We start from the raw sequence: 17,136 nt of genomic DNA on the forward strand, positions 1-17,136 counted from the left end.
TAAGGTAATTTATGGCAGGGTTCCTAGAAGGTGGGAGCTGGCCACTGACATGAACCCCAAAGCTAAGACTCCAACAGAGCGCCTAGCTATCACAATTAATAGCACTGACTCATCTAGGCCAAAGACCTTCTGGTTCCTTTTAGGCTCATGTGTGACTGCACCCACGGTAGTTATACTGAGGCCCACCATATAAACTTGTAATTGGAAGGTTGAGTCACTGTATGGGGTCATGAAGTGCTGGAGAACCAGATTATAGACCCCCAATCAATAGCATTTTCTGACAAGAAATGGCTAAGGCAAGGCTAAAGAACCATGAAATAAGGTCACCTTAAACTGTTTTCTCCCCACCAGATAAGTTGACAGCATTCTGAGCCCTTCAGTAATTTGCCAGACACTTGTCTATCAAGTGTGGATGACGAGACCAAGTGATCTAAAAGGTAGCACAACACCTTCGGTCATGATACAACTCAAGTGGATGGAGCGCCACCAGTCAGATCTCCATATGTCATCTGATGGGAGAAAACGCACTTTATATGGTCTAAACACTACACCTACATTGGTCAGACGTTTCTGGGCAGTTGCTGTGTTGTGTGAGCAGCTCTTCTGCAAATACCGCAATTAAACAGCCAAGAACTCCTGATCATCCACCCGATTACCAAGATCTCAAGACATCAGACCAGCTGTGCTAGTGTGAAACGTCTTATACTGGGAGATAGACGGAGACATGCATTTCATCTGTGTTCTCACCCTCCCCTCTTCAAAAAAGGTACAGATGCGATTTAAAATAAATTAACTTCATGAGGCCTTGAAATGTTATGTCCTTTAAGATGAGCACTGGGATAGAGCACTCCATTATGATTGGCAGGGGTGGGGAGTCCAATGCTGCAGTGAAGCTGATATGTAATACACAGGATGGCCACAAGAGGGGGTCACATGCAAAGTAACCTTAAGTCTGTCACCAGGTTTTCCCTATATAAAACAGATGCTACCATAGCTCTTCTATACAGTATGCTAGAATATGAACACGCATCCCCAATTCACCTAATGCCAGGGGGGACCCCAAAAAGCACAACCTTTTATCATACTCCCTTATGGGGCGGTTATTATAGCGCCGGTTATGTTAGATAAGCGTTGCTGGTCTTGATGGGGTGCTCCCCTGATCATCCTGCTGCATGTGGCTGTAGAGTTCAACGGCAGCGCCGTTCTTTGGCCTTTCCCTGCTTTTGTGCATTACAGTACTTGTCTGTGCCCTCAGCAGAGACTAAAGGGTGCTTTACACGCTGCGACATCGCTAGCGATCTCGTTAGCGATGTGACACGCCATATCGCAGATAAGATTTGTAGAGATCGCACATAGGTCATTTTTGTAGCGCCGGTCGCATGTGCGATCTCGGCAAATCGTATGTGCGATCTGGCGTGTTACACCGCTAACGAGATCGCTAGCAATGTCGCAGCGTGTAAAGCACCCTTTACACTTGCACAGAAGCTAGATGGGGGAGATTGTGTGGATGACGCAAGAAGATTCATCCACACAAAGCAAAGAGGACAGTGCCGGATCAAGACCAGTGACGTCCATCAGACCGGACCACCCCATGGGCAAGTATAATATATATCTTTTTATACTATGCAAATTGGCTTGAGGTCCTATATATAGCATTCTAGAACACTGTATATAAAGGCTTAAAAAGAGAGTGGTTGTACTGTATGGGGAAAAACTGGTGACAGGCTCCCTTTAGGATCATTTGCATGGTGGAAATGGTACTGGAATATTGGACTTAAGAGGCAGTGTAGCGTCTTAGGACACACACAGATAATATGCTTCGAATACATCTATCCTACGGATTGACCCCCTACGTTATCACAATGATGGGGGGGGGGGGGCAGGGGAAGGAAGGGGTTTCTAAACAATCATACATTTTCCAATAACTATTTAAGGGGCTGTAACAGCATGCAACAGACAGACGTGCCCTCATAGCACAAAACTGCTTTACTGAAGTCACAGGTCGGCCTCATCAGTGTCCCTTAGGCCAGGGTACATTACAAGCTAGCTTTGGTGGCACATATACACAATGAAGTGAGCGATACTGGGCTCAGACTGATGCCATCAGAACTCTTGGAAGGATATACCCTGGCCTGAAGAACATGAACGTGATGCAGTCTGTACAGACAACAGGAATGTACGGACCGGCTCTGGGCCAGACACTCTTGGCTTTGGCTGGGCAATGAAGCCCTATGGCCAATTTACTTATACATCTAGAGCTTTTCCAGTGATCAGCATCTGCAATGTTACAATGAAAGCCATGTATACAGGACAATATTTTTGAGGCCAAAACAATAGTAAAACCTGGATTCTCTTCTAAGAAGCACAAAAAAGGATGAACTGTGCGGTGAGGAGTTACCAGACTGTCCATCTGAAGATACTAGATAGGAATGAGGTGTAAATATATATTAACATACATACATAGCAGTGAACCATGATGGACTCAAAGCAGCAAGTCCGAGAAGAACCAGGTTCTAGAATGCCACAGTGTCTCCCCTTATGGTGACTGACACGTCTCTACATGGCAAAAAGACGCATCAGTCCATGCCGGGTAACAACTCGAAGGGAGCAGCTATGATCCTGTACTGATAGTCATTAAAGACTGCTCAAAATAAATGGCATCCAAATTACTGTCCTTGAAGCAGACCACCTGCAGCCATCGTTTTAGTGTATTAATTCACTCGTCAGTTTTGGAAACAACCCGCTTATGTCCAAGTGTGCTAGGTACATTGGACAGGGCTTGAAGCAGCCTCTGCCATCTTTACCTCCACCAACATTGCATATGCTTTGCTAGGGGGGGGGGGGGGCAAAGCTGTGGGAGAAGGAAACATCACCCTGTTCCTAGACTCCAGGCCTCAAGAGCCACCAACATGTTTTCCCTAGTATTGGCGAGGAGATAATTCTATCATCTGTGAAATGCTAAGGAAATCCTGAAGACATGATCTGTTGGTGGCCCTGAGGACTGGAGGAAGGGTGAGCTACAAGAGTAACATATGAGGAGCTAGTTACCAGCGATTAAGGTCTAATGTAAGGTATAAGAGAGGGATCTACACAAGTGTGGTGCGTGCCATCCTTACCCAAAAGTGTGCATGGCAATTAACCATCATAGTTCTTTCAATCAGTTCATCTGGGCACTCAAGGAGATGGTGTCCGGACACCACACCGGCATTATTGAGCAGAAGAAAGACGTCTCCGACCTCCTGGCGGACCTTCTCGGCCGTGCTGTAGACACTTTCCCGCTTGCCTACGTCACATGTGTATGTATACACCTGAAGATTGGAGCACGGTAGTACTTCTTCCTCCACCGGGGTCCCAGCTGTAGAGCAAGACAAGGAAAGAAAAAGCAACAGGGACATTGAATTAGATGAAAGGTTCTACAAGATCGTGACTAGGTCCTGGCAGAAGTCATCCATCACTGCTGGAGTATTTACTTCAGCACAGGCCACTCATCTTACGTCAGTCGGAGCTTTAAGACTTATACTTGGAGCAGATGTAGGGCACTTACTTATGCAAGAGGCAGCGGGAGCGCGTCCAATGCAAACTGTGCCTGCACTTTGATCACAAGGGGATCATACATGGCCAAACATCTTACAGGCTCAGGGGCAAATCTGTTCTAGGGATACAGGAACTGAGCTGAATGACTGTCACTGGGTCCACCAGAGCCGGCACAACTACAACTCCCAGCATGCCCAGACACTGGGAGATGACTATCCCTGATGGCATGTTACTGGGGATCATTGCACGTGGTAAGGCATCAATCACAGCCTTAGAGCCCAATGTCTACAGACGCGTTTCAGGTCATCACTTTACAAGTGAGAGGTCGGCCATTGTTATAATGGAAACACTTCTGAATGCCCCTCCCGTCATTCATGGGAAAATAAATAACTAGTTGGTCATGAAGTCCCGGTACATCTTGCATTAGAAAGCGACAAGTGCAGGATGCCCCGAGAGGTGATCGCCAGACCCGGTGCACATAATTATAGGGAATCACCCCCGGTACCGCTGCCGCCAATCTGACTAAAGCTTACTTCATGATTTAAGCAAAAATGATTAAGACCCTCAGATGTAAAAACAACCATTGTCCATTATCAGTGTGGAGGGACATTTGTGGCCAGATCTGTGGACATCAGATAACATCTCGCCTGACACTCGCCACTAACCATCTCACCTGCAATTACCGGATCAATTCTTCCAGGTATCATCCCCAAATCAAAGCAATATTATTGGGGGCACTAATGAGTATCCCCCAATAATCAGAACAACCTAAACATCAGCCAGATCCAGGGGAAGGGTTCAACTCTGGTGACACCGAGCAGAGGATATACATGGACAGCAGCGGCTCTGGGCACAGTACAGCCCTGGTGCAGAGCGCTGGCCGGGGCACAAGACAGGGCAGGGTACACACACAGGGCAGGGACGGGGCACACACACAGGGCAGGGACGGGGCACAAGAGGCAGGGCGCACACACAGGGCAGGGACAGGGCGCAAGAGGCAGGGCGCACACACAGGGCAGGGACGGGGCGCAAGAGGCAGGGCGCACACACAGGGCAGGGACGGGGCGCAAGAGGCAGGGCGCACACACAGGGCAGGGACGGGGCACAAGAGGCAGGGCGCACACACAGGGCAGGGGGGCAGCAGCACTCACCCCGCGGCGCGGCCGCCTCCAGCTCCCGGTAGATCTCCCGCACCAGCCCCGCCGTCTCCTCGTTGCTCTGAGTGTTGATGTCCCAGAGCACCAGCTGCGCGCGGCGCCGGGCGAACTCCAGGGCGAAGAGCCGGCCCATGCCGCTGCCGGCCCCGGTGATCAGGCACACCTGCCCCGCCACGCTCTTCTCCTTGGGGCGCACCAGCCACTTGGCCGCCGCCAGCACGAAGGCCCAGAGGACCTTAAAAGTCACCACGAACAGCTCCAGGACGATGTTCATGTTGCGGGGAGAAGAGTCCGGCTGCGGGGTGTCAGGCTCCGGGGGGCTCGGGCTCCGGCGGTGCTCTCTCTGCCCCGGACACGTGCAGTTACTGGCGGCTGCGCGGCGCGGTCCTGCTGCCCATGTCCCGCCGATCACACAGGTCACTCGGTAAGTTGCAGAGCTCGTCCCGTCCTGGCGCCTGTGGAGCCGCTGACACTGCCGGCTGTGCTCCGCCACTCCGGGTTACTGCCTGCACAACTGCGGCCCCTACACTGCATGTTGTGCCCCGGCTGCGCGATATATACCCGGGCACCGGCCAGGAGGTAACCCCGCCCCGCCCGGTGCACCCCGCACACTGAGCGAGCACCGGAGGGGCGGGACCGCATCACGTGCGAAGAGAGGGCGTGGCAAACATTAACTGTTCCCTGACCGTACTGTTACTCCACCTGCTGCCACTGCTGGAATCTGCCGGCTGCTCTGCCCAGCAAGAGAGAGGTCCTCAACTGCCAGCTACAGTGCCCCCATAATACTGCCAGCTACAGCGCCCCCATAATACTGCCAGCTACAGCGCCCCCATAATACTGCCAGCTACAGTGCCCCCATAATACTGCCAGCTACAGCGCCCCCATAATACTGCCAGCTACAGCGCCCCCATGATACTGCTAGCTACAGCGCCCCCATGATACTGCCAGCTACAGCGCCCCCATAATACTGCCAGCTACAGTGCCCCCATAATACTGCCAGCTACAGTGCCCCCATAATACTGCCAGCTACAGTGCCCCCATGATACTGCCAGCTACAGTGCCCCCATAATACTGCCAGCTACAGTGCCCCCATAATACTGCCAGCTACAATGCCCCCATAATATTGCCAGTCACAGCACCCCATAATACTGCCAGCTACAGTGCCCCCATAATATTGCCAGTCACAGCACCCCAGAATACTGACAGCTACAGTGCCCCCATAATATTGCCAGTCACAGCCCCCCATAATACTGACAGCTACAGTGCCCCCATAATGCTGACAGTCACAGCCCCCCATAATACTGACAGCTACAGTGCCCCATAATACTGCCAGTCAAAGCCCCCCCATAATACTGTCAGTCACAGTCCCCCATAATACTGCTCGCCACCTGTAGCGTCCTGTGCCTGGGTCATCACAAATAACTACCGTATTTTTCGGACTAAGACGCACCGGACTATAAGACGCACCCTGGTTTTAGAGGAGGAAAATAGGAAAATAAAATTTTAAGCAAAAAATGTGGTGATGACACACTGATATGGGGCGAGGATCTGCTGCTGACACTTTTATGGGGGTAATGTCCCCAAATTCTCTACTAAGGTGCCGCATCCTGGTAATGATCCTCCCTGCCTGGTATATACAGTATATGTCCCTCACCTGCTATATACCCTAATCCTGCCATATGGCCGCATCCTGCTATATACTGGCATGTGGCCGCATCCTGCTATATAACCCATCATGGCATATGGCCCCATCTGGTTCATAATATGCCCCCATCTGGCTCATAATATGCCCCCATCCTGCTCATAATATGCCCCCATCCTGCTCATAATATGCCCCCATCTGGCTCATAATATGCCCCCATCCGGCTCATAATATGCCCCCATCCTGCTCATAATATGCCCCCATCCTGCTCATAATATGCCCCCATCTGGCTCATAATATGCCCCCATCCGGCTCATAATATGCCCCCATCCTGCTCATAATATGCCCCCATCTGGCTCATAATATGCCCCCATCCGGCTCATAATATGCCCCCATCCGGCTCATAATATGCCCCCATCCTGCTCATAATATGCCCCCATCCGGCTCATAATATGCCCCCATCCGGCTCATAATATGCCCCCATCCGGCTCATAATATGCCCCCATCCGGCTCATAATATGCCCCCATCCGGCTCATAATATGCCCCCATCCTGCTCATAATATGCCCCCATCTGGCTCATAATATGCCCCCATCCGGCTCATAATATGCCCCCATCCTGCTCATAATATGCCCCCATCTGGCTCATAATATGCCCCCATCCGGCTCATAATATGCCCCCATCCGGCTCATAATATGCCCCCATCCGGCTCATAATATGCCCCCATCCTGCTCATAATATGCCCCCATCTGGCTCATAATATGCCCCCATCCGGCTCATAATATGCCCCCATCCTGCTCATAATATGCCCCCATCCTGCTCATAATATGCCCCCATCTGGCTCATAATATGCCCCCATCCGGCTCATAATATGCCCCCATCCTGCTCATAATATGCCCCCATCTGGCTCATAATATGCCCCCATCCTGCTCATAATATGCCCCCATCCTGCTCATAATATGCCCCCATCTGGCTCATAATATGCCCCCATCCGGCTCATAATATGCCCCCATCCTGCTCATAATATGCCCCCATCCTGCTCATAATATGCCCCCATCCGGCTCATAATATGCCCCCATCCTGGTGTATGGCCGCATCCTGTGGCACATAAAAAAAAATAAACGTTCATACTCGCCTCACTTTACCTCACTCCCTGCAGCATCGCTCGTCCTCCCGTCTGTGTCAGCGACAGCGCCGCTGATTGGAGCCGTCCCCATTACCCTGCTGCATCGCGATCATCTCCTGTGTCTGTGCCAGTGTCCCGGCGGCTGCGTGTGGACACGTGCGCACAGCGTTGACGTCATCGCTGTGCGCGCCGCTAGCTCCACTCAGCCGCCGGCACAAACACAGGAGATGATCGCCATCCAGCAGGGCAATGGGGACGGCTCCAATCAGCGGCGCTGCCGCTGACACAGACGGGAGGACGAGCGATGCTGCAGGGGAACGGTGAGTACTGTACACTGATTCACTGCTCCCCGCGCTGATGATGATGCACGGGGTGCAGTGAATACAGCCGCACATGATCACTCCAGGCCGTAGTTGCCAGGGGTGATCATGCGAGCCGGCTGTTTATCCCCCGCCCATCATCCCGCCCACCTGTCAGCGCCGGCTTCAGCGCTGAGGGATGATGGGCGGGGGATGGGCGTGCATATTAAATGAGCGGGTCCACGTGGTCACGGCAGGCTGCTACAGCCTGCTCGTGCCCCCGATGACCCGCTCCACCGCAGCACCCACATTCCCCGCAGCCACATTCAGACCATAAGACGCACCCCCCACTTTCCCCCAACATTTGGGGGAAAAAAAGTGCGTCTTATGGTCCGAAAAATACGGTACATGTGTATTCCAATCTGTATAACATGTATTGCCAGCTTTAATGAGATTCGTTTTTCTCTGCTGTTCACCACTTACATACATTTGCTTCTTTTTCGTGTTCACAAACTGCACCTTGTCAGAGAGAGCCTGGAAATGTCACGAAAAATGTAGGTGCTTTTTTGGTGCGTTTTTGGCTGCAGTTTTGTCAACAATTGTTTCATGTATTTTTCAGTTCAAACAAGCCCATAAAGCTTGTTGAATTGAAAAAAAAAATTAGGAATAAATAATTAAAAAAAACTGGCGTGCGGTCCCCCCCAATTTTAATGCCAGCCAGATAAAGCCATACAGCTGATGGCTGGTATTCTCAGGATGGGGAGCTCCACGTTATGGGGAGCCCCCCAGCCTAACAATATCAGTCAGCAGCCGCCCAGAATGGCCGCATCCATTAGATGCGACAGTTCTGGGACTGTACCCGGCTCTTCCCGATTTGCCCTGGTGCGTTGGCAAATCGGGGTAATAAGGAGTTATTGGCAGCCCATAGCTGCCAATAAGTCCTAGATTAATCATGTCAGGCGTCTCCCCGAGATACCTTCCATGATTAATCTGTAAATTACAGTAAATAAACACACACACCCGAACAATCCTTTATTAGAAATAAAAAACACAAACACATTCCCTCATTACCAATTTATTAACCCCGACAAAGCCTCCATGTCCGGTGTAATCCAGGATGGTCCAGCGTCGCTTCCAGCTCTGCTGCATGGAGGTGACCGGAGAAGCAGCAGACACCGCCGCTCCGGTCAGCTCCACGCAGCTAATGAAAACAGACGCGCGATCAGCTGAGCTGTCACTGAGGTTACCCGCGGCCACCGCTGAATCCAGCGGTGGCCGCGAGTAACCTCAGTGACAGCTCAGCTGATCGCGCTACTGCGTGGAGCTGACAGGAGCATGGAGGACGGGACTTTCAGCGGCGGCGGTGGCAGCGAGAGGGGTCCATCATCTCCCCTGTGCGTGCACGCTGGGGAGAGCGGTACTTCGGGGAACACGTGGAGGACGGGACTATCAGCAGCGGCGGCAGCGAGAGGGGGATGGACATTGGCAGCTGAAAACATTGATTTTTCCCTCTCGCTGCCGCTGATAGTCCCGTCCTCCACATCATCTCCCCTGTGCGTGCACGCTGGGGACAGCGGTACTTCGGGGAACACGTAAAGGACGGGACTATCAGCAGCGGCGGCAGCGAGAGGGAAAAATCAATGTTTTCAGCTGCCAATGTCCATCCCCCTCTCACTGCCGCCGCCGCTGATAGTCCCGTCCTCCACGTGTTCCCCGAAGTTCCACTGTCCCCAGCATGCACGCACAGGGGAGATGATGTGGAGGACGGGACTATGAGCGGCGGCAGCGAGAGGGGGATGGACATTGGCAGCTGAGAACATTGATTTTTCCCTCTCGCTGCCGCCGCTGCTGATGGACGGGACTATTACATCATCTCCCCTGGGGACAGCGGTACTTCGGGGAACACGTGGAGGACGGGACGGGACCACTTGCCTTTTACCTCACTTCCTGACAAATCACCTGCGTTTTTGGTACCAAAAACGCAGGTAAAAGGCAGGTAAAATGCACCACTTTTGATTAGCATGCATTTTTCCTGCGTTTTTGATGCCCTCATTGATTTCAATGGGTGACAAATGTTGACAAAAACGCAGGAAGAATGAACATGCTGCATTTTTTTTGTCACAAACTTTTGACAAAAAAACCGCTGACAAATAAACTGCAATGTGCGCATGACAAATCTGACTTCTCATAGACTTTGCTGGGAAGTCAGATGTCAGAAAGTTCAGCTGACAAAACTGCAGCCAAAAAAGCAGCAAAAAAAAGCAGGAAAAAAAGCAGCGTGCGCATGTAGCCTTAGGGCTCACACTTGCGCTATTTTGACGCAAATGGAATCCGTCACTAATGTAGTACAGTTCATTTATTTACAGTGGAAGCGCGACATCATGTGGACACAAGCGGTACTGCATGACACACACACGCGCGCCATAGTAACGCGCTTCCACTGTAAATAAATGAACTGTACTACATTAGTGACGGATTCCGTTTGCGTCAAAATAGCGCTAGTGTGAAACTAGCCTTAAGCTGGGTTCACACTAAGCGACAGCGACAACGACGTCGCTGTTACGTCACCATTTTCTGTGACGTAACAGCGACCTTGTAAGTCGCTGTTATGATCGCTGCTTAACTGTCAAACACAGCAGAAGCAGCAGCGATCATAACGTCGCTACATGTGCAGAGAGCAGGGAGCCGCGCTTAGCGCTGGCTCCTTGCTCTCCTAGGTACAGTACACATTGGGTTAATTACCCGATGTGTGCTGCAGCTACATGTCACAGTGCAGAGAGCAGGGAGCCGCGCACACTTCTTAGCGCTGGCTCCTTGCTCTCCTTGCTACAGTATACATCGGGTTAATTACCCGATGTGTACTGCAGCCACATGTGCACAGAGCAGGAGCCGGCGCTGGCAGTAAGGGCAGAGGCTGGTAACGAAGGTAAATATCGGGTAACCAGGGAAAGGTCTTCCCTTGGTTACCCGATGTTTACGCTGGTTACAGCTTACCGCAGCTGCCAGACGCCGGCTCCTGCTCCCTGCTCGCTTCATTTCGTCGCTCTCTCGCTGTCACACACAGCGATGTGTGTGTCACAGCGGGAGAGTGACGACCAAAAAATGAAGCTGGACATTCAGCAACGACCGGCGACCTCACAGCAGGGGCCAGGTCGTTGCTGGATGTCACACACAGCGACAACGACGGGACGTCGCTGCAACGTCACAGAAAATGGTGACGTAGCAGCGACGTCGTTGTCGTTGTCGCTGTGTGTGACACCAGCTTTACTGGGGCTCTTCACCTGAGCTGACAACAAAGCTTGTGTGTGCGCCCTAGAAGGAGAGAAGGGGAGGAGCTTAGATGTGAGGTAAATTCAGACAGGGGCAGTTGAAGTCAGTGTGAGGTGAAGTGAGGAGTGTAACATGGAGAGGTCGTGTCCTGAGGTAACTGTTGAAACCTCTGGAGGGGCCATCTACACATTGGCAAGATATCAGTCCCTAGGCCACCTGGATTTTCAAGGTCAGTGGCAAACAGAGACTGCTATTAGCATTTTCATACGGAGCAGTGAATTGCCCAGGAGCTCAGTGATGTGACTGAGTCTGGAAACTTCTTGAAGAAATAGTGAGTTTTCCCTCAGGAGTCAAGTCGCCTGCTCGCAGGACGGGATCAAAGATCCAGAGTTTTCTTGTCTTGAAAATCCCAGGATTTCAAGACACCTATTCCCAGGTAGCGAAGTAGCGGCAGGAGGAATACACGACCACCACACAGCAGAGAAGCCACAGTCACATTGAGAGAGGTCAGACCGCCATCATTGTGAATGCTGTAAGGAATGTTCTGGACTGTTCTGCAGAGCTTCAGTAAAAGGTAAAAGCTCCCTGTCCTGTCTCTGGCTGAATTATTCCTTGCTTCGCCATCCCTACCTCAACATCCCCAGGAACCAGGCCTAGTTGGGAGGCGAAGGGACAACCCTCTGGCACTGTGCATCAGCACCTAACTACTGGGGACTTTCAGCAGTGCCCGGCCATACCACAGCTAAATATCCCAACTGGCGTCACAAACTGTTTATTTTTCGCTCCCCTTTTTAAAATCATTTTTAACCCCCTTCACAAAAGCCTGTCGCATGTGCCCGGTACAGCCACTTCACCACTCAGACCCTCCACTGTGACATCAGAGGCCTACCGAGGGCAGCACACCCCATAATATTGCCAGACACAGTGTCATAGTTCTTACAGGTGACGTTCAACCTATAACCTAATAACCCCCTGGGGCAGACAGTAATAGCTCCATATTAGGGGAAAAATTCCTTCCCGACTCCACATACAGTAATCAGACTAGTTCCAGGATTGCTGTCCCATCACAGAATCTACTGCCCATATGGTCCTGCTTGAATATTATCAGTGAATCAGCCATTACAACGTCATGTTGCAGAGTCCCACAGTCTCACTGCTCTTACAGTAAAGAATCTGCGTCTGTGATGATTATTGAACCTACTTTTCTCTAGCTGTAGTGGATGCCCCTTTGTCAGGTGTAAAAAGCTCCTTAGAAAGGTCTCTGTACGGTCCCTCATATTTTATACATTGTAATAGGATCGCCCCTAAGCCTTCATTTTTCCGAACTGAATAACCCCAAGTTTGATACCGTGCACTGATATTGCAGTCCAACCATTCCTTTAAAGAAGTTGTCCAATACTCAGATAGCCCTTTCTCAATCAGGATGTTTGCCCCTGGTTAAAATACCAATTATAGTCACCTCCGGTGTCAGCACTGTTCCAGCGGTGTCAGCTCTCACTCTCCTTAGTCTCACATGACACTGTTACATTACATGAGCCCTGCATCCCATCTGTGTGGTTTCTCCTCTCCTGCCTTCGGATGAATTGAACATCAAGAGGAATTCAGAGCTGTGGATGGCCACTCACTTAGAATCACCAGTAGGACTGGGAAGCAAAAGCTATAGACGGCATGGGAAGACAGGCTCCACCATCTTAAAAAGGTTGGGGAGTGACTGTGATAGGTCTCCCACAACATGTGATCAAGAGGTAATCAGCAGACTAGCAGAGATTAACTACTGAAAGAGCTATCACTGAAGATGCCTGAGCCTGTATGTGTAGTTCAGGAGAACCAAAGGAGGCATAGTGTGGAGTGTCAGATTCTGCAGTGTGAACAGCATCAGATGCCACCATGACACTCGGCGAGTTTAGAGCCAAACATCATACCGAGTCTCCAGCTTACATAAATCCTTCTGTAAGGTTAAATTATCCTCCTCTGTGTTGATTATCCTGCAGAGATTGGTATCATCTGCAAATATTGAAATTCTGCTCAATGGGCACTCTACAAGGTCATTAATATAAAGAGGGCCCAATACTGACCCTTGTGGTATCCCACTAAGTGTGACATAGTCTGAGTGTGTTCCGTTATTACCCAACCATTATTTCCTAACACTGAGCTAGTTCATATCCCAGTTAAACATATCTACCCCTGGTCCCAGTACTTTCAATTTATATCCCAATCTTTTACAGTTAGGTCCATATATATATTTGGACAGAGACAACATTTTTCACATTTTTGTTATGTACATTACATCAATGGATTTTGAACAAAACATTTCAGATATGTTGAAGTTTAGACTTTCAGCTTTAATTCAGTGGGTTGAACAAAATGATTGCATAAAAATGTGAGGAACTAAAGGATTTTATAAACACAATCCCTTCATTTCAGAGGCTCAAAAGTAATTGGACAAATTAAATATTTGGAAATAAAATATTAATTTCTAATACTTGGTTGAAATCCCTTTGTTGGCAATGATTGCCTGAAGTCTTGAACTGATGGACTTCACCAGTCGCTGTTTCCTCCTTTTTAATGCTCCGCCGGCCTTTACTGCAGCAGTTTTCAGTTGCTGTTTGTTTCTGGGGCTTTCTGTCTGAAGTTTAGTCTTTAATAAGTGAAATTAATTCTCTATTGGGTTGAGATCAGGTGATGACTCGGCCATTCTAGAATATTCTACTTCTTTGCTTTAATAAACTCCTGGGTTGCTTTGGCTTTATGTTTTGGGTAATTGTCCATCTGTATAATGAAATGCCGACCTATCAGTTTGGCTGCATTTGGCTGTATTTGAGCACACATCCGGCTATTTCTGTCCTGTCTCACATCACTAATAAACACTAGGGACCTAGTGCCACTGGCAGCAATGCGTGCCCGGCCATCACACTGGCTCCGCCATTACAGATGATGTAGTATGCTTTGGATCATGAGCTGTACCATGCTTTCTCCATACTTTTTTCTTTCCATCATTCTGGTAGAGGTTGATCTTTGTTTCATCTGTCCGAAGAATGTTCTTCCAGAACTGTGCTGGTTTTTTAAGATTTTTTTTTTTGCAAAGTCCAATCTAGCCTTCTTATTCTTGTGGCTTGCACCGTGCAGTGAACCCTCTCTATTTTCTTTCATGCAGTCTTCTCTTTATGGTAGATTTGGATATTGATACGCCTACATCCTGGAGAATGTTCTTCACTTAGATGTTCTGAAGGGGTTTCTCTTCACCATGTAATTATTCTGTGATCATCCACCACTTTTGTCTTCCATGGCCTTTTTGCATTGCTGAGGTCAGCAGTGCTTTCTTGCTTTCTCAAGATGTACCAAACTGTAGATTCAGCCACTCCTAATATTAATCACCAACAAAAGAAAGGGAGGAAGTTTAATAAAATTTAACTTTTATTAATTGAAAAAATATAAAATCATGAACAAGAGGTCTTCAGGAAAAAACAAACCCCATTAAAGGGTTAAAAATATGTAACTCACAAAGTCATGTTTGGGAACACCATAATTTCACATAATAATTATCGTCAAAAACATATATCATCCCGTATAGAAACAATAAAGATATACAAATATTCCTGCAGTTATATGTGTATATATATAATATAACACAAAAGTGTTGTAAAAATGCAGGACTCAGCCAAGTCAATAGCAGTAAAGTGACAATCGGTATACCTACGGGATCTCACATAAATTTGAATGATGTCCGACACCCTCTCCGACACACGTTTCGCGCTGTATAGCGCTTTATCCAGGAGTGAGGTACAATTGAAAAAAGGTCCCACTATATAGTGCTGATATCCAATCACAAATGTCCATATGCAGACGCCTCCACCATAAGTTCTCATTAGGTACAGCTGTTAAAAAACGTCATGTCCTCTTAGCAAGGATAGTACAACCCATAGTTAAGGACTCGTTGCCGGGTGGAGAGAGCGTGTACCGCATCCAATCATTACGTACTTCCAAGGAGTGTAGTCAAGGACTCATTGCCATGTAAAGTCCACGTCATTTCCGATCATTCCATGTCTGAAGAATTCCATTATTAGGGACTCATCAGATGGGTGGAGGAAAACACCACTCCTCCATGTTTGCACATTACTAGGGACGCGTTGTCAGATGGTATACGTCATCTCCAACGATAACCGATTTGGAATTAAATAGTCCATTTGACCCCCAAAGAAACGTCAATCACAGTAAGCGTAGTAGCAACAATATGTGTAAAGGGGTAATTTTATCGGGCATAGTGCAAAACGTGCTTGGTAAAAGTGCGTAAAGCATTAAAAAACAACTACATATAAAACTAGTACACAAGCACAGACCGCAATCCATAATGTAAGTACAAATAAGTGCCTCATTTAGCGAGAATAGATATTAATTATACAAAAAAGGAAGAAAAAAAAAAAAGGAAGAAAAAAATGTTAAATTAAAATGGTCATATTACCGTATCATAAATACATATATATGCACAAATATCTCAATAATTATAGCAGTATGTGTATGCCCAAAAAAAAGACAAAAAAGTTTTTTTTAAAAGAAAAAATTCATTTCATGAAAATTGCCACCAGCCGGTGGCATGTACATATGACATGTAACATGTTTGTTAACATGTCACATGTTTGTGTGCACACATACAACACGTTTGTGTGTATATATTATATATACACACACACACACACACACACACACACACACACACACACACACACACACACACACACATTCTCTTGATATATGTTGGTTTTATCACATTTGCTACTTGCACTTTTTCACTACCTATATATCCCACACATATCCTATTTCTCCAGGCTTATTAATTCCTAATTTCTTCTGACTTATGTCAATATCATGCATGCACTTTTTCACGTGATTTTGGTTTTTCACCTTCCACTTTTTGTTTTCCCCCTGGTGGTAGTTTCCTATTATGATGCACTGTTTGAGGTATATAAAATGTCGGACTGTCCGATTGTTGAATACTCATCCGAGCACCGGCTGGTGGCAATTTTCATGAAATTAATTTTTTCTTTTTAAAAAAAAACTTTTTTGTCTTTTTTTTGGGCATACACATACGGCTATAATTATTGAGATATTTGTGCATACAGTTAGGTCCAGAAATATTTGGACAGTGACACAATTTTCGCGAGTTGGGCTCTGCATGCCACCACATTGGATTTGAAATGAAACCTCTACAACAGAATTCAAGTGCAGATTGTAACGTTTAATTTGAAGGTTTGAACAAAAATATCTGATAGAAATTGTAGGAATTGTACACATTTCTTTACAAACACTCCACATTTTAGGAGGTCAAAAGTAATTGAACAAATAAACCAAACCCAAACAAAATATTTTTATTTTCAATATTTTGTTGCGAATCCTTTGGAGGCAATCACTGCCTTAAGTCTGGAACCCATGGACATCACCAAACGCTGGGTTTCCTCCTTCTTAATGCTTTGCCAGGCCTTTACAGCCGCAGCCTTCAGGTCTTGCTTGTTTGTGGGTCTTACCGTCTTAAGTCTGGATTTGAGCAAGTGAAATGCATGCTCAATTGGGTTAAGATCTGGTGATTGACTTGGCCATTGCAGAATGTTCCACTTTTTGCACTCATGAACTCCTGGGTAGCTTTGGCTGTATGCTTGGGGTCATTGGCCATCTGTACTATGAAGCGCCGTCCGATCAACTTTGCGGCATTTGGCTGAATCTGGGCTGAAAGTATATCCCGGTACACTTCAGAATTCATCCGGCTACTCTTGTCTGCTGTTATGTCATCAATAAACACAAGTGACCCAGTGCCATTGAAAGCCATGCATGCCCATGCCATCACGTTGCCTCCACCATGTTTTACAGAGGATATGGTGTGCCTTGGATCATGTGCCGTTCCCTTTCTTCTCCAAACTTTTTTCTTCCCATCATTCTGGTACAGGTTGATCTTTGTCTCATCTGTCCATAGAATACTTTTCCAGAACTGAGCTGGCTTCATGAGGTGTTTTTCAGCAAATTTAACTCTGGCCTGTCTATTTTTGGAATTGATGAATGGTTTGCATCTAGATGTGAACCCTTTGTATTTACTTTCATGGAGTCTTCTCTTTACTGTTGA

At 47.9% G+C, this 17,136-nt stretch overlaps 1 protein-coding gene across 1 annotated transcript in view; it reads right to left on the reverse strand.

Annotated features, from left to right (window-relative positions):
- Positions 1–5,331, reverse strand: part of RDH10 (retinol dehydrogenase 10) — a 15,765-nt gene extending 10,434 nt beyond the window's left edge. The window contains exons 1-2 of the mRNA XM_075353170.1: positions 4,686–5,331; positions 3,117–3,355 (exon numbers count right to left, since the gene is read on the reverse strand). Of these exons, the coding sequence (XP_075209285.1) occupies positions 3,117–3,355; positions 4,686–4,965 (519 nt within the window). The 5' untranslated portion in view covers positions 4,966–5,331. The remainder of the gene's footprint in view (positions 1–3,116; positions 3,356–4,685) is intronic.
- Between the last annotated feature and the right edge of the window lie 11,805 nt (positions 5,332–17,136).

This window comes from Anomaloglossus baeobatrachus, chromosome 6 (assembly GCF_048569485.1).
Source record: "Anomaloglossus baeobatrachus isolate aAnoBae1 chromosome 6, aAnoBae1.hap1, whole genome shotgun sequence".
NCBI lineage: Eukaryota > Metazoa > Chordata > Amphibia > Anura > Aromobatidae > Anomaloglossus > Anomaloglossus baeobatrachus.